Consider the following 17,500-nt stretch of genomic DNA (forward strand, 5'->3'; position numbering starts at 1 on the left):
ACTTGGTATGTTGATCTGTAGCTCTGTAGATTTCCTTCTCATTTTCCATTTATTCAACAAAAAAAACAGTAGTAAAACATAAGGACAACATAATAACATACATAACTGGGCAAACCATATGCTCACAGCTTGAATAATCTGCACAAAGGAGCCCAGAAGAGACAGCTCATTGGGTACCTCAGGAGGCAACTAGCACGTCCATATAGTGTGGGCAGTGGGGCTAATAGTCTCCATCACAGCCCCTCAGATTGCATCAGTTCTCGTATTTATTGCACGGACGACGTATTGCTCTCTGCGTGTGTGTTCCCTGAGTGAGGTGGGATTTTTCCATTAGCGTGATTTGGGTCTGGAGATAGCATCTCCCCTTTCTTCGTTAGCGAGGGCTCAGGTCGTCCTCGGGAAACAGGATGTGGCTCGGAGGGAAGCGTTTCCTGAGTGATAAGGGCCGACAGATATATACACTCCACACTAGTCCAACGCTACAAAACCACACTCTCTCTCTCTCTCTCTCCTTACACTGTCGTCATCAATTGTGTGTACGTATATATATATATATAATTAAACATGAGAGTCTCCGGTGTGATTGAGTATGTGCCAGTTGTTCGGCCCTCAAGGAGCTGCAGACTGCATTGATGGTAATGTGTGTTTTTTTGGAAAATAATTGGTTTAATTAGTCTGTGCACTGATTACCCTGTGGGGATTGTATGGTTTTATCCACCCCCGACCACATCCCTTTAGTTTATTAAAGTGTTTCTATGCCAATATGATGCATGATATACCTATATACATATATATATTTATATGTATGACATTGTGTGACATTATGTGACATATACATTGTGTGACTATCACACTATCAGGTTAGGGGGGCAGGTTCCTTTCCCTGTGCCAGTTATGGTTTCCCAGGAAGATCTGGTACCCAAAAATTGCATAGCTTGGGTGGAGCTGTAGGTGCCCGGAGTGCCTTGCCCGGGAATCGAACCCCAGACCCTCTGGTCAGTAGTCCAATGCTCTCTACCCACTGGACCACCGCGACCCACAGAAATTTATGTATATATATATATATATATATATATATATATATATATATATATATATATATATATATATATATATATATATATATATATATATATATAAATGTATTATATTCATATATATATGTACAAATAAATATATAAATATGTTTAAGAAAATGTGTAATATATATATATATATATATATATATATATATATATATATATATATATATATATATATATATATGTATATATGCACTGATTACCCTGGGAATTGCATTATTTTATCCATCCCAACCAATTCCCTGTATTTTATTTAAGCACTGCGTTTCCTGACCAATAAGATGCCCTGTTTTTTCTTCCGGTTAGAATTTAAACTAGATGAAAGTATCTTGATGTCAATATGTGATACGAAAGAAATAGAATTGTTGCAATAAGTAATTAGCACGTAAACGTATTTGTCTATGTTTATTTTAAATAGAATCAATGTAATTTTGTCTTTGCTGGGGCCATAATGCCTTTTGGCTGGCTACTGTGGTGTGGGAGGAATTATTGAACGCTAAGTGTTCTTTTTTTCCATATTCATGCATTTATATACTTTGGTACGTATTTTTGGTTGCAGATTTCTGACACGGGCTGGAAACATGGCACTGCGGTTGGGCTTGAGGGCGATTACGCTTGTCCTGGTGTCCTATTGGATATTCACGGATGCAGTACTCTCGGAGACCTTAATTGGTAAGTTGAAAGTGATCCTGATCGATTTATATTTACATGTATACGTAGACCACAAACAAATTGACCTTCAGTAGGGGCAACACTGGGAATGTTACTTCCACATGCCACCTATTTGCATGTGGAAGTAACATTTCCCTAAAAGTAGAGCGCTGCAAGAGTTATTTACATGGGGTAGACTGAAAACTAATGCACACATTGCTTGTAGACTATGCAAATAAAACAACCTTCAGAAGGGGCAAGTTGAGGGATGTTACTTCCACATGCTACCTATTTGCATTTGGAAGTAACATTACCCTTAAAGTAGAACACTGCAGGAGTTATATTCATGAGGTAGACTGAAACCTTATTCACACATGATTGTAGATCCCAAACAGAATGACATTTAGAAGGGGGAAGAGGCGGAATGTTACTTCCACATGCCACCTAGTTGCATGTGGAAGTAACATTCCCCTTAAATTAGAGCACTGCAGGAGTTATATTCATGGGGTAGACTACTAATGCCCACATGCCTGAGGTCTATGCAAATAAAATGGCCTTCGGAGGGGGCAACTCGAGGAATGTGTTACTTCCAATGCCACCTAGTTGCATGTGGAGGTAGCATTCCCCTTAGAAGTTGAGCATTGCAACAGTTTTTTACGGTGGTTTAGGCTGAAAACTAAAGCACACATTGCTTGTAGACTATACAAACAAAATGGCTTTCAGAAGCACTCCTGGTCTGTTCCCCTGGTAAACCAATTTCACACTTTTGGGAGGAGGAGGAGATGTGTGTGTTGGCCTTATTATGTTTGGGACTATGTTGGGAAATAAATAAATGATTTCGAAACTTAAATAATTGTAATTTGATGTACTTTTTGCCCTCATCTTGTTATTTTGTTATTGTTTGTGGTCTACAAAGCATCTGTGTGGATTAATTCTCAGCCTATCCTCGTAATAATGTTAATGACTTCGTTCATTGCTCTGTGGATTTCAAACTGAATCCAATATTCCATAAATTAACTTAGAATACCTTGTCCAAATTCCCAAAACAACTATTGTTACCTAACGAGTTATAAATGTGGGAGTTTCGGCGGAAATATTAAAATGGAGTGTGTGATATCCTGTTTTTTCTAAAACAATTGATGGGTCAGGGTTGTTGGAATTGGAGCAGAGTATTCCGGATGCCTTACTTTACCAATGGAAGCACTGAACGCTTGAATGTTTGAATCCATCCGATTGTAAATGTGGATAATTCATCTTCAACTGACTGCACTCCACAATGGCTGATATATATATATATATATATATCGTAGAATTTATAAGGAGGGAATCTGGCCGGAAGACTTTGTGAGATCAGTTTTAGTTCCTATTCCGAAAAAGGTAAAGGCATGATGGAAGGAAGCATGGTGGAAGACGCAGTGCGAGGATATGGAAAGTGTGCAGAGGAAGGGTGAAATCGGTGCGCTGTACAGCAAAGTTAAATCGTTATCGGGAAGTAAGAAAGGAAGAGCTATGCTAACAGTTAGAGATAAGGCGGGTAAGGTAATAGTTGACGCAGGAGAGATCCAAGAGAGATGGAAGGAGTATATAGAAGAACTGTATAGTAAAGAACTCAGACCAACAAAGTTAGGCATTGAAAAATAAAATGACGTAGAGGAGGACAGCTTAGGTCCAGGCATACTAGACAATGAGATAGAAAGGGCATTAAGGGAGATGAAACTAAATAAGGCCGTGGGGGTGGATAACATTCCCGTGGAACTTTTAAAATGCTTAGGAAAATGTGGGAGGAGGAGGCTATATGGGCTGATCCGTAGTATTTATGAGGAGGGAATCTGGCCGGAAGACTTTGTGAGAGCAGTTTTAGTTCCTATTCCGAAAAAGGTAAAGGCCACGTCATGTGAGGACTATAGGACAATTAGTTTGATATCCCACGCAGCTAAGGTTGTTCTCAGGATCATAAACAAAAGGATAGAGAGAGAGTAGGGCAAATGATTAATACTTAGGGGATGATCAGTTTGGGTTTAGGAAGGGGAGAGGTACGCGTGATGCCATTGCAGTAATGAGATTATTAATCGAGAGGAATATAGAATACAATCAGGAGACGTATTTGCCTGTTTCGTAGATTTCGAAAAAGCGTTTGATAGAGTGAATTGGGAAAAACTAAATAGTATATTGCAGAAAATAGGAATATATTGGAATAGGGAAAGGAGGCTAATCCGCAACCTGTACATGTCTCAGACTGCTCAGGTGCGGGTGGGAAACGGGAAGTCAGGATGGGCAGTGTTAGGAGGAGGTGTATGGTATGGGGTGTCCACTATCACCGTTGCTGTTCAACCTGTATGCAGAGGAAATGATGAAAGATAGGCATTATGGGAAGAACTGGAGGTAGGAATGAAAGTGGGCGGGGAATTCGTAAAATCAGTTAGGTTTGCTGATGACCAAGCTTCAGTTTGTCAGTCAGCCAAGGGGCTGCAAGCATTGCTGAGTGAATTGGATATTCAGTGCAATATATATATGGGATGAGAATCAATATTAATAAAACAAAGGTTATGCGATTTTCTAGAAAGAAAAAGGCCAAGCTTAACATTAATAATAGGAGGGCAATTTAACTAGAGCAGGTAAAACAGTTTATACTTATCTCAGAAGTGTTTTGGACCAACATGGTCAAAGTAGTAGGGACGTAAGGAGAGGAATTGCGCAATTAGGCAAAGAGGCTTTCAGACAAGGATGAGGAAATTAAGATGAGAGGGACGTTGAGTAAGGATGTTAAGAAAAGACTCGTTAAGAAACTTTGATATGGAGCGTAGCTATAAGTATGTGGCTATGGAAACGTGGTCATTGAAGCAGGAGGATATACGCAGACTGGGGGCTATTGTAGATATGTGGGTGTGGAGAAGAATGGAGAAGGTGAAATGGACAGAGAAGAAAACAAATAAGGAAGTACTTGGTATAGTGGGCAAAGAGAGGGGTTTGTTGGGAGAAATCCTGTGGAGGCAGGAATAGTGGATGAAGGGGGTGTTGACCGGCAGTGGGATGTTGAAGACTGTGATAGAGGGTAGAATGTTGGGCAAAAGAGGAAAGGGAAGAAACAGGAAAGGGATGTTGGACGGGATGAAGGGAGGAAGAAAGTACTCGGAGATGAAGAGGGACCTGATATAGAGTAGGAGGATGGATTTTATTTATTTTTTTATTTATTTAGTAAAAATTGTGCACATACAGCAGGATTGCCAATTTACAGTGACACGAAGTTTTGAGTTTTGTTAGGAGTAATAAACTGTTTGTTTGGTAGTTGTGTCCATCCAAAAACCTACCTTAACCGGTAGATTACCTTAAAAAAAATATATATATATATAGATATATATATAAAGATATATATATATATATATATATATATATATATATATATATATATATATATATATATATATATATATATATATATATATATATATATATATATATATATATATATATATAAATGCACATACATTTATATACGAGGGTCATCCGGAAAGTAGTACCCGTTCGTGAAATAAAGACACAAAAGTAAATATTAACAAACATAAAAAATTTTATTTGAAAGAGGATACTTTAAACTACTTCTCAACATAATCTCCAAGCAAATTAAGGCATTTGTCATAACGTGTGACAAGTTTCTGTATTCCTGCTGCATAGTCCTTCGCCGCCAGCTCATTGAGATGCGCGAGGGACCCATCTTGCACAAATTTTTGCATAATGCAGATGGTGTTTAACAATTTCATGAACAATTGTTCGAGAAACATTGGGAAAATGCTCACAGATGTCATCAATTGTGACGCGCCGATCGTTCCTCACGAATTCGTCAACTGAGCTCACCAGTTGGTCTGTAATGACAGACGGTCTCTCCGAACGCTCATCGTCGTGTGTGTTCCCCCTCCCCATGTTGAAGTTGCGACACCACCGCCGAACAGACGACTCGTCCATTACATTGTCTCCATACACCTCCTTTAATTGGCGATGAATATCACATGGGCGAACGTTTCTTGCATTGAGGAATTTAATCACTGCCCTCACTTCACAACTGGCGGCGTTCTCAATTTTTTTAAACATTGTAAACAATCACAGAAACAACACAGGCAATGCTAGCGTCACGCAACTTGGCTCAGAGAAGGCAGACAAGCCACTGAAGCTATCTGACCTCGTCCAGCGGCTACTCGCGTCGTCAGCACTTCATGCGGCACGAACGGGTACTACTTTCCGGATAACCCTCGTGTGTGTGTGTGTGTATATATATATATATATATATATATATATATATATATATATATATATATATATATATATATATATATATAGATATATATTTATATATTTATAAAACGCAAAACATAGCCACCTTATCTGCATCACTTGAACTATGAATACTAATTGGTGACCTCTGGTATGTGTGTATTAGTAATTTATGTATATATATATATGTTTATTTTTGTTTTTTAATCACTTTCAAGGCAGTCGCGAGCCATGCACCAATGAAGGTGGAGAGGTTTCTGTGCACAGCATTAAGGATATAAGATGCTTCACTTGCATGTGCAAGGTAAGGAGACCTCCTTATGTTTATATATATTTGTTCTTAAAAATAGGTGGACCACCCGACATTTTGATGCTATATGGTACTCAGTTACTTAATGTGTTACTGTTACTCCCTTCCTGCTAATATGTTCCTGCTACTCCGTTCCTGTTACTCGGATCCTATTCCGAAATTCCTGTTCCCTACGACTGTTACATGTGTGCTTTACCCGATAACATATTTCCTTTTGAAGGCTAATCCCGAGAAGTACCCGACCCAAAGAAGGAAACAAAAGAATTTTTGGGAAAAAAGTATTTATTTATCAACTTAATCTTCATTTCAGCTCTATAAAACACTTTTTCCAGAGATAATCAATAAGCTCGATACCCTTTTCTATATAATAAGAACTGTCTTTCTCATCAAAATAGCCGTTAACTGAAGCTGCCATCATTTCTTCAATGGTTTGGAATATCTTTGACCTCTGAGGCATTTTTATTGAGTTTTTGGATTGACAATAATCCAAGGGGGGGCCAAATCTGTGGCGAATGACGTGAAGATGTTTCAATTTAGGGTGTTTAGCAAAGTTTAACAGCCAACAAAGCGGAATTTTTGTGCTGTTTCATAGCAATGGATGAAACATGGGTCCATTACTTCACACTCGAGACAAAAGAACAATCAAAAGAATGGATTTAAAAGGGAGAACCGACTCCAAAGAAGGCAAAGACCGTTTAATCTCCAGACAAGGTCATGGCATTGGTTTATATGGATGTACGTGGGATAATTTTCATTGAATACCATCTTGAAAAAGGATAAACTATCCCCGGCGGGTATTATGCCAACTTATTGCCATGTTTAAAGCCAAGAAATCAAGCGAAAGCGTCCCCATTTGGCTCTAGAATAAAGTGTTCGTTCCATCAAGACAATATTCACCAGCTTATGAATAAGTCATGTTGCAAATGGCCGAAATTCATTGAATTATAGTTTAAAATTGCTCGTAACTCAGGCTCACCCTATTTTCGCCAGATTTAGCTCTCCCTATCGGGTTATTTTCTCTATTTGCAAACTTGAAAATAATGGCTCGGATGGTCAAAAAATTTGGAACCGTTGAAGAAGTGATGTCGTGTGGTAGTCAATGGCTTTTTTGAGAAGCAAGACAGTTCTTATTATATACAGAAAAGGGTATCAAACTTATTGATATTCGCTGGGAAAAGTGTTTTACAGAGCTGAAATGGAGATTATGTAGAAAAATAAACAAATTTTTGTGTCCAAAATTCACGTGATTTCATTATTGGGTTGGGTACTTCTGGGGGATTGGTGCAGTGGCTATCGTATTGGCTTCCCACCCAGTGGGCTCGGGTTCAAATCCTGGTGGTGTTGAATATTTTCCAGAGCTATCCCTAATTGAGGTGCTTTGTGGAGGGCACTTTGAGTGAGAGTACGCCGTCCGTCGGATGGGACGTTAAACTGATTGACCCCTTGGCGCCTTTCTTAAAGAGTAGTAGGCTAATGCGGACGCCAGGTTTCTCTCTCCACCCTTCACCCTTTCACCCATACATCCCTAATGGTGCAAATTACCTCAGCTGTCAGTCACAGCCTCCCATAAAATACTACTACTACTCTGGTACTTCTGGGATTAACCTCGTGCTGGAACTTGTTCCTGTGACCAGTTTTCATTATGTTACTTCGTATTTGTTTAATGCTACTCGGTTCTGTTATGCAGTGTTCCTATCTCGTTATGTTACTTGTTACGGTGCTGTTATTCAGTCACTGTTCCTATCTCGTTATGTAATTTTCCCACAGGCACTCATTCGATCTGTATAACTAATTATAATAATCACCCCATTTCCCAGCCGTTAGATGGAAATTTGATTTTTAAAGTTATGATGTAAAGGAAAATTTAATATTTAAACTATTAGTAGGTACAGGTTTTGGTATATCAATATTAATTCATCTTAGAATTCTTAGAAATTCGTCATCGCTGGGTCAAAGTGCATCTCTCTTTTAATGGCCTTGTGTCAGTGTTTTGGAAGGGCAATTTATGTTTAAATGCAATTCTGTCAGGAGAAAATCTTCTCTCTCTCTTTTCAATATCCAAAGAGGGTATTGGCTGAAAAGTAAAGCACTCATGCTTTCTATATATCACAAGCAAAATGAGCTTCAAAAGGGGAAATAAGGGGGAAATGTTACTTCCACATGCCACATGGTTGCATGTGGAAGTAACAATCCCCTTACATGAGAGCATTTAAGAGTTATTCACCCAAGGTAGGCTGGAAACTGATGCACACATGCTTTAAGATTAAAAGAAATAAAATGACCTTCAGAAGCCCTCCTGGTATGGGCATGTGGAAGTAACATTCCCCTTGCATTAGATCATTTGAAGAGTTATTCACCCAAGGTAGGCTGGAAACTAATGCACACATGCTTTTAGACTAAAAGAAATAAAATGACCTTCAGAAGCACTCCTGGTATGGGCATGCGGAAGTAACATTCCCCCTTAAAATGCATCTGCAGGTTTGAGGTCATTACATTCATCCAGTGTACTTTGAGAAGCAGAAGTATGAAGACGTGTATTAGTACTTCAAACAAAATGACCTTCATTAGCCATCCTGGTTCACGCATGTGGAAGTAACATTCCCCTTAAAGTAGAACACTTCAAGAGTGATTCAAACAGGGTAGGCTGATAAATAATGCACACATGCTTTGTTGATCACAAACAAAATGACCTTTAAAAGCACTCTAGCTGTGGCATGTGGAAGTAACATTCTCCTTAAATGTGAGCATATCACGAGTTATTCGCATGGGGTAGGTTGAAAACTAATGCACACATGCTTTGTTGGCCACAAACAAATTGCCCTTCAGAAGCACTCCTGATGTGGCATGTGGAAGTAACATTCCCCTTGAAGTAGAGCACTTTAAGAGTCATTCACATGGGGTAGGTTGAAAACTAATGCCCATATGCTTGTGGATCAGTACTTCTGCTTCTCAATGTACACTGGATGAATAATGTGACCTGAAGCCTGCCGATGCGTATTGAGGGGGAATGTTACTTCCACATGCCACCAGACCAGGAGTGCTTTTGAAGGTCATTTTGTTTGTATAGTCTACAAGCTTGTGATTCCATTAGTTTTCAGCCTCCTACCCTTGTATGTTAATTCAATTTCTGAGGTAAGAGAACTGAATGTGCTTAAACTTGCAGCGGCTGTTTTTGATGCTTATATGGTACTAAAATCATGGGAAAAGTGTATAAAACACCTTTGCCAAAACAAGTCAACTTTATGGTGTGAAATCAAATGTTTTGAGGTGTCAAATGGATCACTTTTCGCTGAGCAGACGTTAATAAGTTGGTAAGGGAATATTAAAATTCAGTTCTCGTCGTTTTTGTTAGTATAATGGGGTATTCTGGTTGTGTAAGCATCCCGTCCACCCAATCGTAGGTAAGCGTCCCGTCCACCCTGTTAGGGTGTAAATAATCCATATATGTGCTCATTGCAATTTGCATCGTTTTTTGTTCTTCCACAGAATGGTTTTGTTGAGTGTCAGCGTCAAGGTTGCGCAAACCAACTGGGCTGCTATATGCTTATGGAGCTGGAGAAGGACCAGTGCTGCCAACAGTGCAAAGGTCAGTGTGCTGAATTTGAAACTATTGATGAAAAAGACATCCGAATACTAAATTGTCTGACGTCAGACTCAAAAAGGTTATTCCGAAAAAAGCTTTAAAGGCAGAATTCGAAAGTTGGGAGTATCCTGAGTGTATTGGCATCAAATGGATGTGTTTTGATGATGATATAAGCAGCATTAATGGGGTAACTAATTGAAACAAAGTATTTATTCAAATAATCTCGTCTCCTATTCAAATAAACGTACTGTACGGAAGTATTCTGGACAAGAAATGTGCCTGCTGGTGTAATCTGAGATGCCGTGACCTGGACTATAACCTCCGGTGCACAGTATAGCGATGATATTTGCCTCCTGAGACACAATGAGCTGTCTTCCGTGCTTCTGGCGGATGGTACGAGCTTTGCATATGGTTGTATCACTCATGTTAGTTACTCTGTTGTCCTAGTTTAAATACTGTTTGTTGTTGAATAAACGGAAATTAAGAATGAAATAAACAGAGCTACGAATCAACATACCAAGTACTTCTATGGTGTAGTGCTGTGGTAATAATTATTGTAAGAAATTAAATTGAAATGTACTGTTTAGATATTAAGCTAAGGTTGATAAAAATGCTCTGAAGAAGAAGATAAAACATCATTTTTCTAAGTGGATTAATAAGCGTTTTATTAGAAAGATGGCCGGAGACAAGACAAGGCAAAGACGGATTAAGATGCAAGGCCTCTTTTATAAAGACCTTCTAAGATCCACCTGCGTTATTTGACGTTGATACGACATTGATCATGTGTGCAATGGTCCCTTGTCCTTCCTTACTGATCAGATCAGTCATTATAATAACTGTGATCTGAATGATATTAGCTGAACAGTGAACTGAATTTCAATGGAAACTCAACACTGCCCACACACAGGCTAATATTTTAACCGACTCAAGGCAATGGGCATGAATCCATGATGACACACCAATGATACCATCAGTGCATCTGCTGTACATAATTCCGAGAGCATTGATATGTTCTCTTCCAGTTTCTGGCATTAAAAAATTCAATCGCCTTAGATCCTTTCATCACAATCCTCCTTATTAATCTTAAAATAGATCTCGCCTCCCTTTGGGACTTTTCAACCTATATATTCCCAATAAAATGCAAATTACAAATAAGTGATGTGGAAGGGACATTGTATATATCACTGGGCAAAAGACGATATGAGTGGAAGACAGACAGACTAAATAATAAAGGCAAGAAGACACTACGATAGAGAAGTAATTGAAAAAAGCCTTCAATTGGGACTTTCAATCATATATTCCCCATAAAATGTGATGATGAGGGGATATATATATCACTTGGGCACAAGATGTGTTGAAGACAGAAAAATAAAGCAAGAAATGATGATAGAAAACTAATTAAAAGCCTCCCAACTGAACTGCCTTTAACCCTCTTAGTGCAGTGGGCCGATATATCGGCTTTTGTGTTCCTGGCGAAAAGTGCGGCGGGCCGATATATCGGCTCTTGCGTAGGCTATTGTTTTAATAGTTGTAACTTATGGTTTTTTCTTTAATAATTTAATGGTTTTTGTGCTATCAACAGGCTGAATTCCATAGAATTATATAATTAATTTTTTAATTTTTTATTAGCAATTTTAAATGCTTTTCAAAAAGTATAATCCTTACTATAATTTTAGGTTCAGTTTTGTACATGTCGGGAAGCTCTGCCTAATTGTTTGCTCGTTTTTTTTCTGAGTGGTCTTTCCACTATGAAAAGCCACCAAAAGGCTACTAATTAACCTGCGTTCATCTGTAATCTCTTGAATGTGTTATGGTGTGGTGGTGTTGATATATAGCTGCTTATTCAGACTTTGTTGATACGATGGAAATGAGAGCACTGCTTTGTAATCATTTTGGTTTCTCTTGCCATCCATCCTATCCAATCAATTGCACCCTGTGTGTTGGATTACATTGTCAGTAGTTCTCTGTGAGTTAGAACTTAGTTTTTTCCTTCCTTTAGATTGTAAGCACATTGCCGCAGTCTCAAGGGAAGTGGAAAAGTCCCAATTTGACTCAGTGAGATCAGCCTTTTCAACAAAATCGAACTATGCAGAGGCTGACAAAAAAATTTGTAACTCACTGGTTTTTCTTTATTTATTTATAATATTTTCTACATGTCTTTTTGATTCTTTATTATATTTAAATATCGTAGTTTAATTGAAAAATGTTTTTAAGAAAATATTAATTTTGTGTCTAAAAATCGAAATATTATTGCCAAAAAAATATTATTCAAATTTATGATACTGTAATAATTACATTTATTATTCAGATGATGTAAATGTATGACATCATTATTAAGTACAATATTATATTTTAAAATAAAAAAACTGCATATGGATATCTAAACAAATAACTTCATAATGTTTTCTTTTCCTAAGTTGATACATTTTCTTAAATTACACTTTGCACTTCTCACCAAGTACCCCTGGAATCCCCGCCGCACTAAGAGAGGGTTAAGGAAGGAGGACTTCCATAGGAGAGTGCTTCATTATTAAACAGTGGAAATGAATATAAGAAGCATAAGATGGAATATAAGAAGGAGAAGGCTTAGATAGGCATTACTACCAATGGATGGAGAGTGTACTTTGGGAGTTCTTCGGGCAAAATCATTGATTTAGACTAGGTTTAAAGCGAAATGAAGTGTCTGTGGCCTCAGTTGGCGTGCATTTATTGGGCAGACGTCGTATATTGAAGGCAATATAATCACTCATGAGGCACACTAATATATTCAAGTAATTAGCCTATTTATCTTGTCTCCGTTTATCAACAAAACTTGTGTATTGATGAATTGCCATTATATATATGTATGTATGTATATATATATATATATATATATATATATATATATATATATATATATATATATATATATATATATATATATATATATATATATATATATATATACATATATTTACATATATATATATATATATATATATATATATATATATATACATATATATATATATATATATATACATATATATATATATATATATATATATATATATATATATATATATATATATATATATATTTAGTAGGTGATTGTAGAGATCACCCAGTTATATGGGCTGATCCGTAGTATCTATGAGGAAGGAATCTGGCCGGTAGACTTTGTGAGATCAGGTTTACTTCCTATACCGAAGAAGGTAAAGGCTACATCATGTGAGGACTACAGGACAATTAGTTTGATATCACATGCAGCTAAAGTTGTTCTTAGGATCATAAACAAAAGGATAGAGAGTAGGGCAAATGATTACATAGGGGATGATCAGATTATGGATTTAGGAAGGGGAGAGGTACGCATGTGATGCAATTGCAGTAATAATGAGATTATTAATCGAGAGAGGAATATAGAACACAACCAGGACGTATTTGCCTGTCTCGCAGATTTCGAAAAAGCGTTTGATAGAGTGAATTGGGAAAAACTAATGAGTATATTGCAGAAAATAGGAATAGATTGGAGGGAAAGGAGGCTAATCCGCAACCTGTACATGTCTCAGACTGCTTTAAGGTGCGGGTGGGGAACGGGGAGTCCGGTTGGGGAGTGTTAGGAAGAGATGTAAGGCAGGGTTGCCCATTATCACCGTTGCTGTTCAACCTGTATGCAGAGGAAATGATTAAATAGAGGCATTATGGGAAGAACTGGAGGTAGGAATGAAAGTTGGCGGGGAATTCATTTAAAATCAGTTGGGTTTGATTCAATGACCAAGCTTTAGTTTGTCAGTCAGCCAATAGAGGGGTTGCAAGCATTGCTTAGTGAATTGGAAATTCAGTGCGATAGATATATGGGATGAGAATCAATATTTATAAAACAAAGGTTATGCGATAATCTAGAAAGAAAAAGGCTTCAGCTAAGCATTATAAATAGGAGGGCAATTAAACTAGAGCAGGTAGAACAGTTTAATACATATCTCGGTAGTGTTTTGGACCAACACGGTCAAAGTAGTAGGGACGTAAGGAGAAGAATTGCGCTAGGCAAAGAGGCTTTCAGACAAGGAGGAGGAAGTTGATGACAGGGACTTTGAGTAAGGATGTTAAGAAAAGACTCGTTAGAAAACTTTGATATAGAGTGTAGCTATGTGTGGCTGTGGAAACGTGGTCATTGAAGCAGGAGGATAGACGTAGATTGGAGGCTATTGTAGATTTGTGGGTGTGGAGAAGAATGGAGAAGGTGAGATGGACCAAAAGAAGGAAAACAAATGAGGAAGTCCTTGGTATGGTGGGCGAAGAGAGGGGTTTGTTGGGAGATATTACTAAGGAGGAGGCAGGAAAAGTGGATAAAGGGGGTGTTGACCAGCAGTAGTAGGATGTTGAAGACTGTAATAGAGGGGAGAATGTTAATGGCAAACGAGGAAAGGGAAGGAACAGGATAGGGATGTTGGGCAGGATGAAGGGAGGAAGAAAGTACTGAAGAGCTGAAGAGGGGACCTGATGTAAAGTAGGATGTTGTGTTTTGCTAGGGGTCATAAACTATATAATTAGTAATTATGTCCATCCAAAAACCTACCTGAACCGGTAGATTACCTAATAATAATAATATATATATATAATACACTAAATCCATTTTGCAGGCTGTGTGTGGGAAGGTGTAGAGCACCCGTCCGGTTCGGAGTGGACCGCAAAAGGTGATGCGTGCCGCATTTTCCGTTGTCTTGGTGGTGTGATCACTGAGACAAAAGTGCTGTGCCATACTCCATGCCAGGAACCGATGCCGCCTCGAGAGGGGGAGTGCTGTCCTGCTTGCCAAGGTTTGTTCATTTCTCGAATTATCTGGTGGATTATGCCACCCCAATCCGTCTACTCAAATTATTTGACGTTAATCTATTTAATCTTGTTTATAAAGTGATGATTGACTCTGTGGTTTAATTGGAATAGTTGAAAGACGTCGGTGGGATTAGTGTCGCCTTGACGAGGAATGTCCAGTTGACGTCAGAAGTGATTTTTGACCTTTTTTTAAGTTTAATTTGAATGAATGGTTTGACTTTCAATGAGTTAAACATACTGTTGGGGGCTAGGGGTTTTTTCGTCCCGTGTATTTGTGCTTTTAGGGAGTAATTATGTACTTTAACTGACAAAACAGAATGTTTAGTGATGAGAAAAACTCCTTTCAACATTTCCGAGTTTAAACACAGTCCTGTTGTTGAATTTCTGCCTTCACGTCATCATCATCCGAAGTGTATTGATTACCCTTTGAGGTATCTCTTGAGTTTTATAAGGAAAAACAATTAGAAATCTCTAAAAGTGCAAAGGCATGGCAAGGGAATGAGGAGGATTTTTAAGGCAAAACAATTTCAGAGTGAAAAAATATTTGCCTTGACCGGGATTTGAACCCTGATCCCTTCAAATCAAGTCGACTGCAAGTCGAATGTGTGCATAAGTTTTCATCCTACCCCATGTGAATAACTCTTGAAGTGCCTACTTTAAGGGGAATGTTACTTCCACATGCCACCACTTGGCATGTGGAAGTAACATTACCCTCTTTTCCCCTCTCTGAAGGTCATTTCGTTTGTACTCCACAAGCATGTGTGCATAAGTTCTCATCCTACCCCGTGTAAATAACTCGTGAAGTGCTCTACTTCAAGGGGAATGTTACTTCCACATGCCACCACCTGGCATTTGGAATTAACATTACCCTCTTTTCCCCTTTCTGAAGGTCATTTCGTTTGTGCTCTACGATCATGTGTGCATAAGTTTTCATCCTACCCCGTGTGAATAACTCTTGAAGTGCTCTACTTCAAGGGGAATGTTACTTCCACATGCCACCACTTGGCATGTGGAAGTAACATTGTTGTTACTTCCACATGCCAAGTTTTATTGTTTATATTTTTGTGATGACAAATTGCATTTGGTGCACATTGATGAGAGTGTCTCGTTATTTATTGCGTCCGTGTGTCTCGCTCGCTTGTCCGCAGGGTGCCTCATCAATGGTCAAGAGGTCGGCTCGGAAAGGGACGCGATGATCCCAGAAGACCCCTGCCTCACGTGTCACTGCAGGGAGGGCCCTCCTGGACGGCGCAGTTTGACCTGCACCAAAATGGCGTGCCCCGTGCTCCAGTGTCCACCCTCGAGGCAGACGAGAGCGCCGGGGGAATGCTGTCCTGTCTGCAAAGGTGAGCGTGATGCATGCAACAATGGGGGCTTCATACAAGAGAGAGATAGAGAGTGTTTGCGTTACTGCGTCAAATACTACTTAGATGAGGGGGTGGTGGGGTTCATCAGTTTAAGACGTTCCTCTGTTCCCATGTGCTGTTACATGTTAAATGTGTTCCGGTTTCTGTTCCTTCAGGTATCTGTTACTTTGGGTGACAGTGACAAACCATGACGTACTCTACGCATACGTCAAGTACTATGAATTATCATAAAGAAGTGCTACGAATGAGAATAAATGAAGTGTAGATTTGCACATAGAAAAGAAAAAGTATATATATGTGTGTGTGTGGGTGTGTATATATATTTTTTTAAAGTAATCTACCGGTTAAGGTAGGTTTTTGGATGGACACAACTACCAAACAAATATTTTATTACTCCTAACAAAACATAAAATCCATCATCCTACTCTATATCAGGTCCCTCTTCATCTCTGAGTACTTTCTTCCTCCCTTCATCCCTTTTCCAAGACATCCTTATCCAGTTCCTTCCCTTTCCTCATTTGCCCTTAACATTCTCCCCTCTATTACAGTGTTCAACATCCCACTGCTGGTCAACACCCCCTTCATCCACTTTTCCTGCCTCCATAGTAATATCTCCCAACAAACCCCTCTCTTCGCCCACCATACCAAGTACTTCCTCATTTGTTTTCTTCTCTGTCCATTTCACCTTCTCCATTCTTCTCCACACCCACATTTCAAAAGCCTCCAGTCTACGTCTATCCTCCTGCTTCAATGACCACGTTTCCGCTCCGTACATAGCTACGCTCCATATCAAAGTTTTTACGAGTCTTTTCTTAACATCCTTACTCAAAGTCCCCGTCATCAACTCCCTCCTCCTTGTGAAAGCCTCTTTGCCTAGCGCAATTCTTCTTCTTACGTCCCTACTACTTTGACCGTGTTGGTCCAAAACACTACCGAGATACGTAAACTGTTCTACCTGCTCTAGCTTTTGCCCTCCTATTTTAATGTTAAGCTTGGCCTTTTTCTTTCTAGAAAATCGCATAACCTTTGTTTTATTAATATTGATTCTCATCCCATACCTGTCGCACTGAATTTCCAATTCACTAAGCAATGCTTGCAGCCCCTTGGCTGACTGACAAACTAAAGCTTGGTCATCAGCAAACCTAACTGATTTTACGAATTCCCCGCCCACTTTCATTCCTACCTCGAGTTCATCCCATGCCTCTTTGATCATTTCTTCTGCGTACAGGTTGAACAGCAACGGTGATAATGGGCAACCCTGCCTTACACCCCTTCCTAACACTGCCCATCCTGACTCTCCGTTTCCCACCCTCACCTGAGCAGTCTGAGACATGTACAGGTTGCGGATTAGCCTCCTTTCCCTCCAATCTATTCCTATTTTCTGCAATATACTCATTAGTTTTTCCCAATTTACTCTATCAAACGCTTT

The 17,500-nt window shown here is 38.9% G+C and overlaps 1 protein-coding gene across 5 annotated transcripts in view; it reads left to right on the top strand.

Annotated features, from left to right (window-relative positions):
* Positions 1-17,500, top strand: part of LOC139687085 (BMP-binding endothelial regulator protein-like) — a 59,323-nt gene that overhangs the window by 7,171 nt on the left and 34,652 nt on the right. For 4 of the 5 annotated variants that reach the window (XM_071584194.1, XM_071584190.1, XM_071584191.1 and 1 more), the window contains 5 exons: positions 1,642-1,754; positions 6,218-6,303; positions 9,796-9,895; positions 14,512-14,688; positions 15,853-16,050. In XM_071584194.1, the coding sequence (XP_071440295.1) occupies positions 1,664-1,754; positions 6,218-6,303; positions 9,796-9,895; positions 14,512-14,688; positions 15,853-16,050 (652 nt within the window). In that variant the 5' untranslated portion in view covers positions 1,642-1,663. Of the gene's footprint in view, positions 1-565; positions 636-1,641; positions 1,755-6,217; positions 6,304-9,795; positions 9,896-14,511; positions 14,689-15,852; positions 16,051-17,500 lie in introns of those variants that run through there. The other variant, XM_071584192.1, reaches the window with a different exon arrangement.

Source organism: Hetaerina americana, unplaced genomic scaffold, assembly GCF_022747635.1.
Source record: "Hetaerina americana unplaced genomic scaffold, ioHetAmer1.1.p SCAF_161, whole genome shotgun sequence".
Classification (NCBI taxonomy): Eukaryota; Metazoa; Arthropoda; class Insecta; order Odonata; family Calopterygidae; genus Hetaerina; species Hetaerina americana.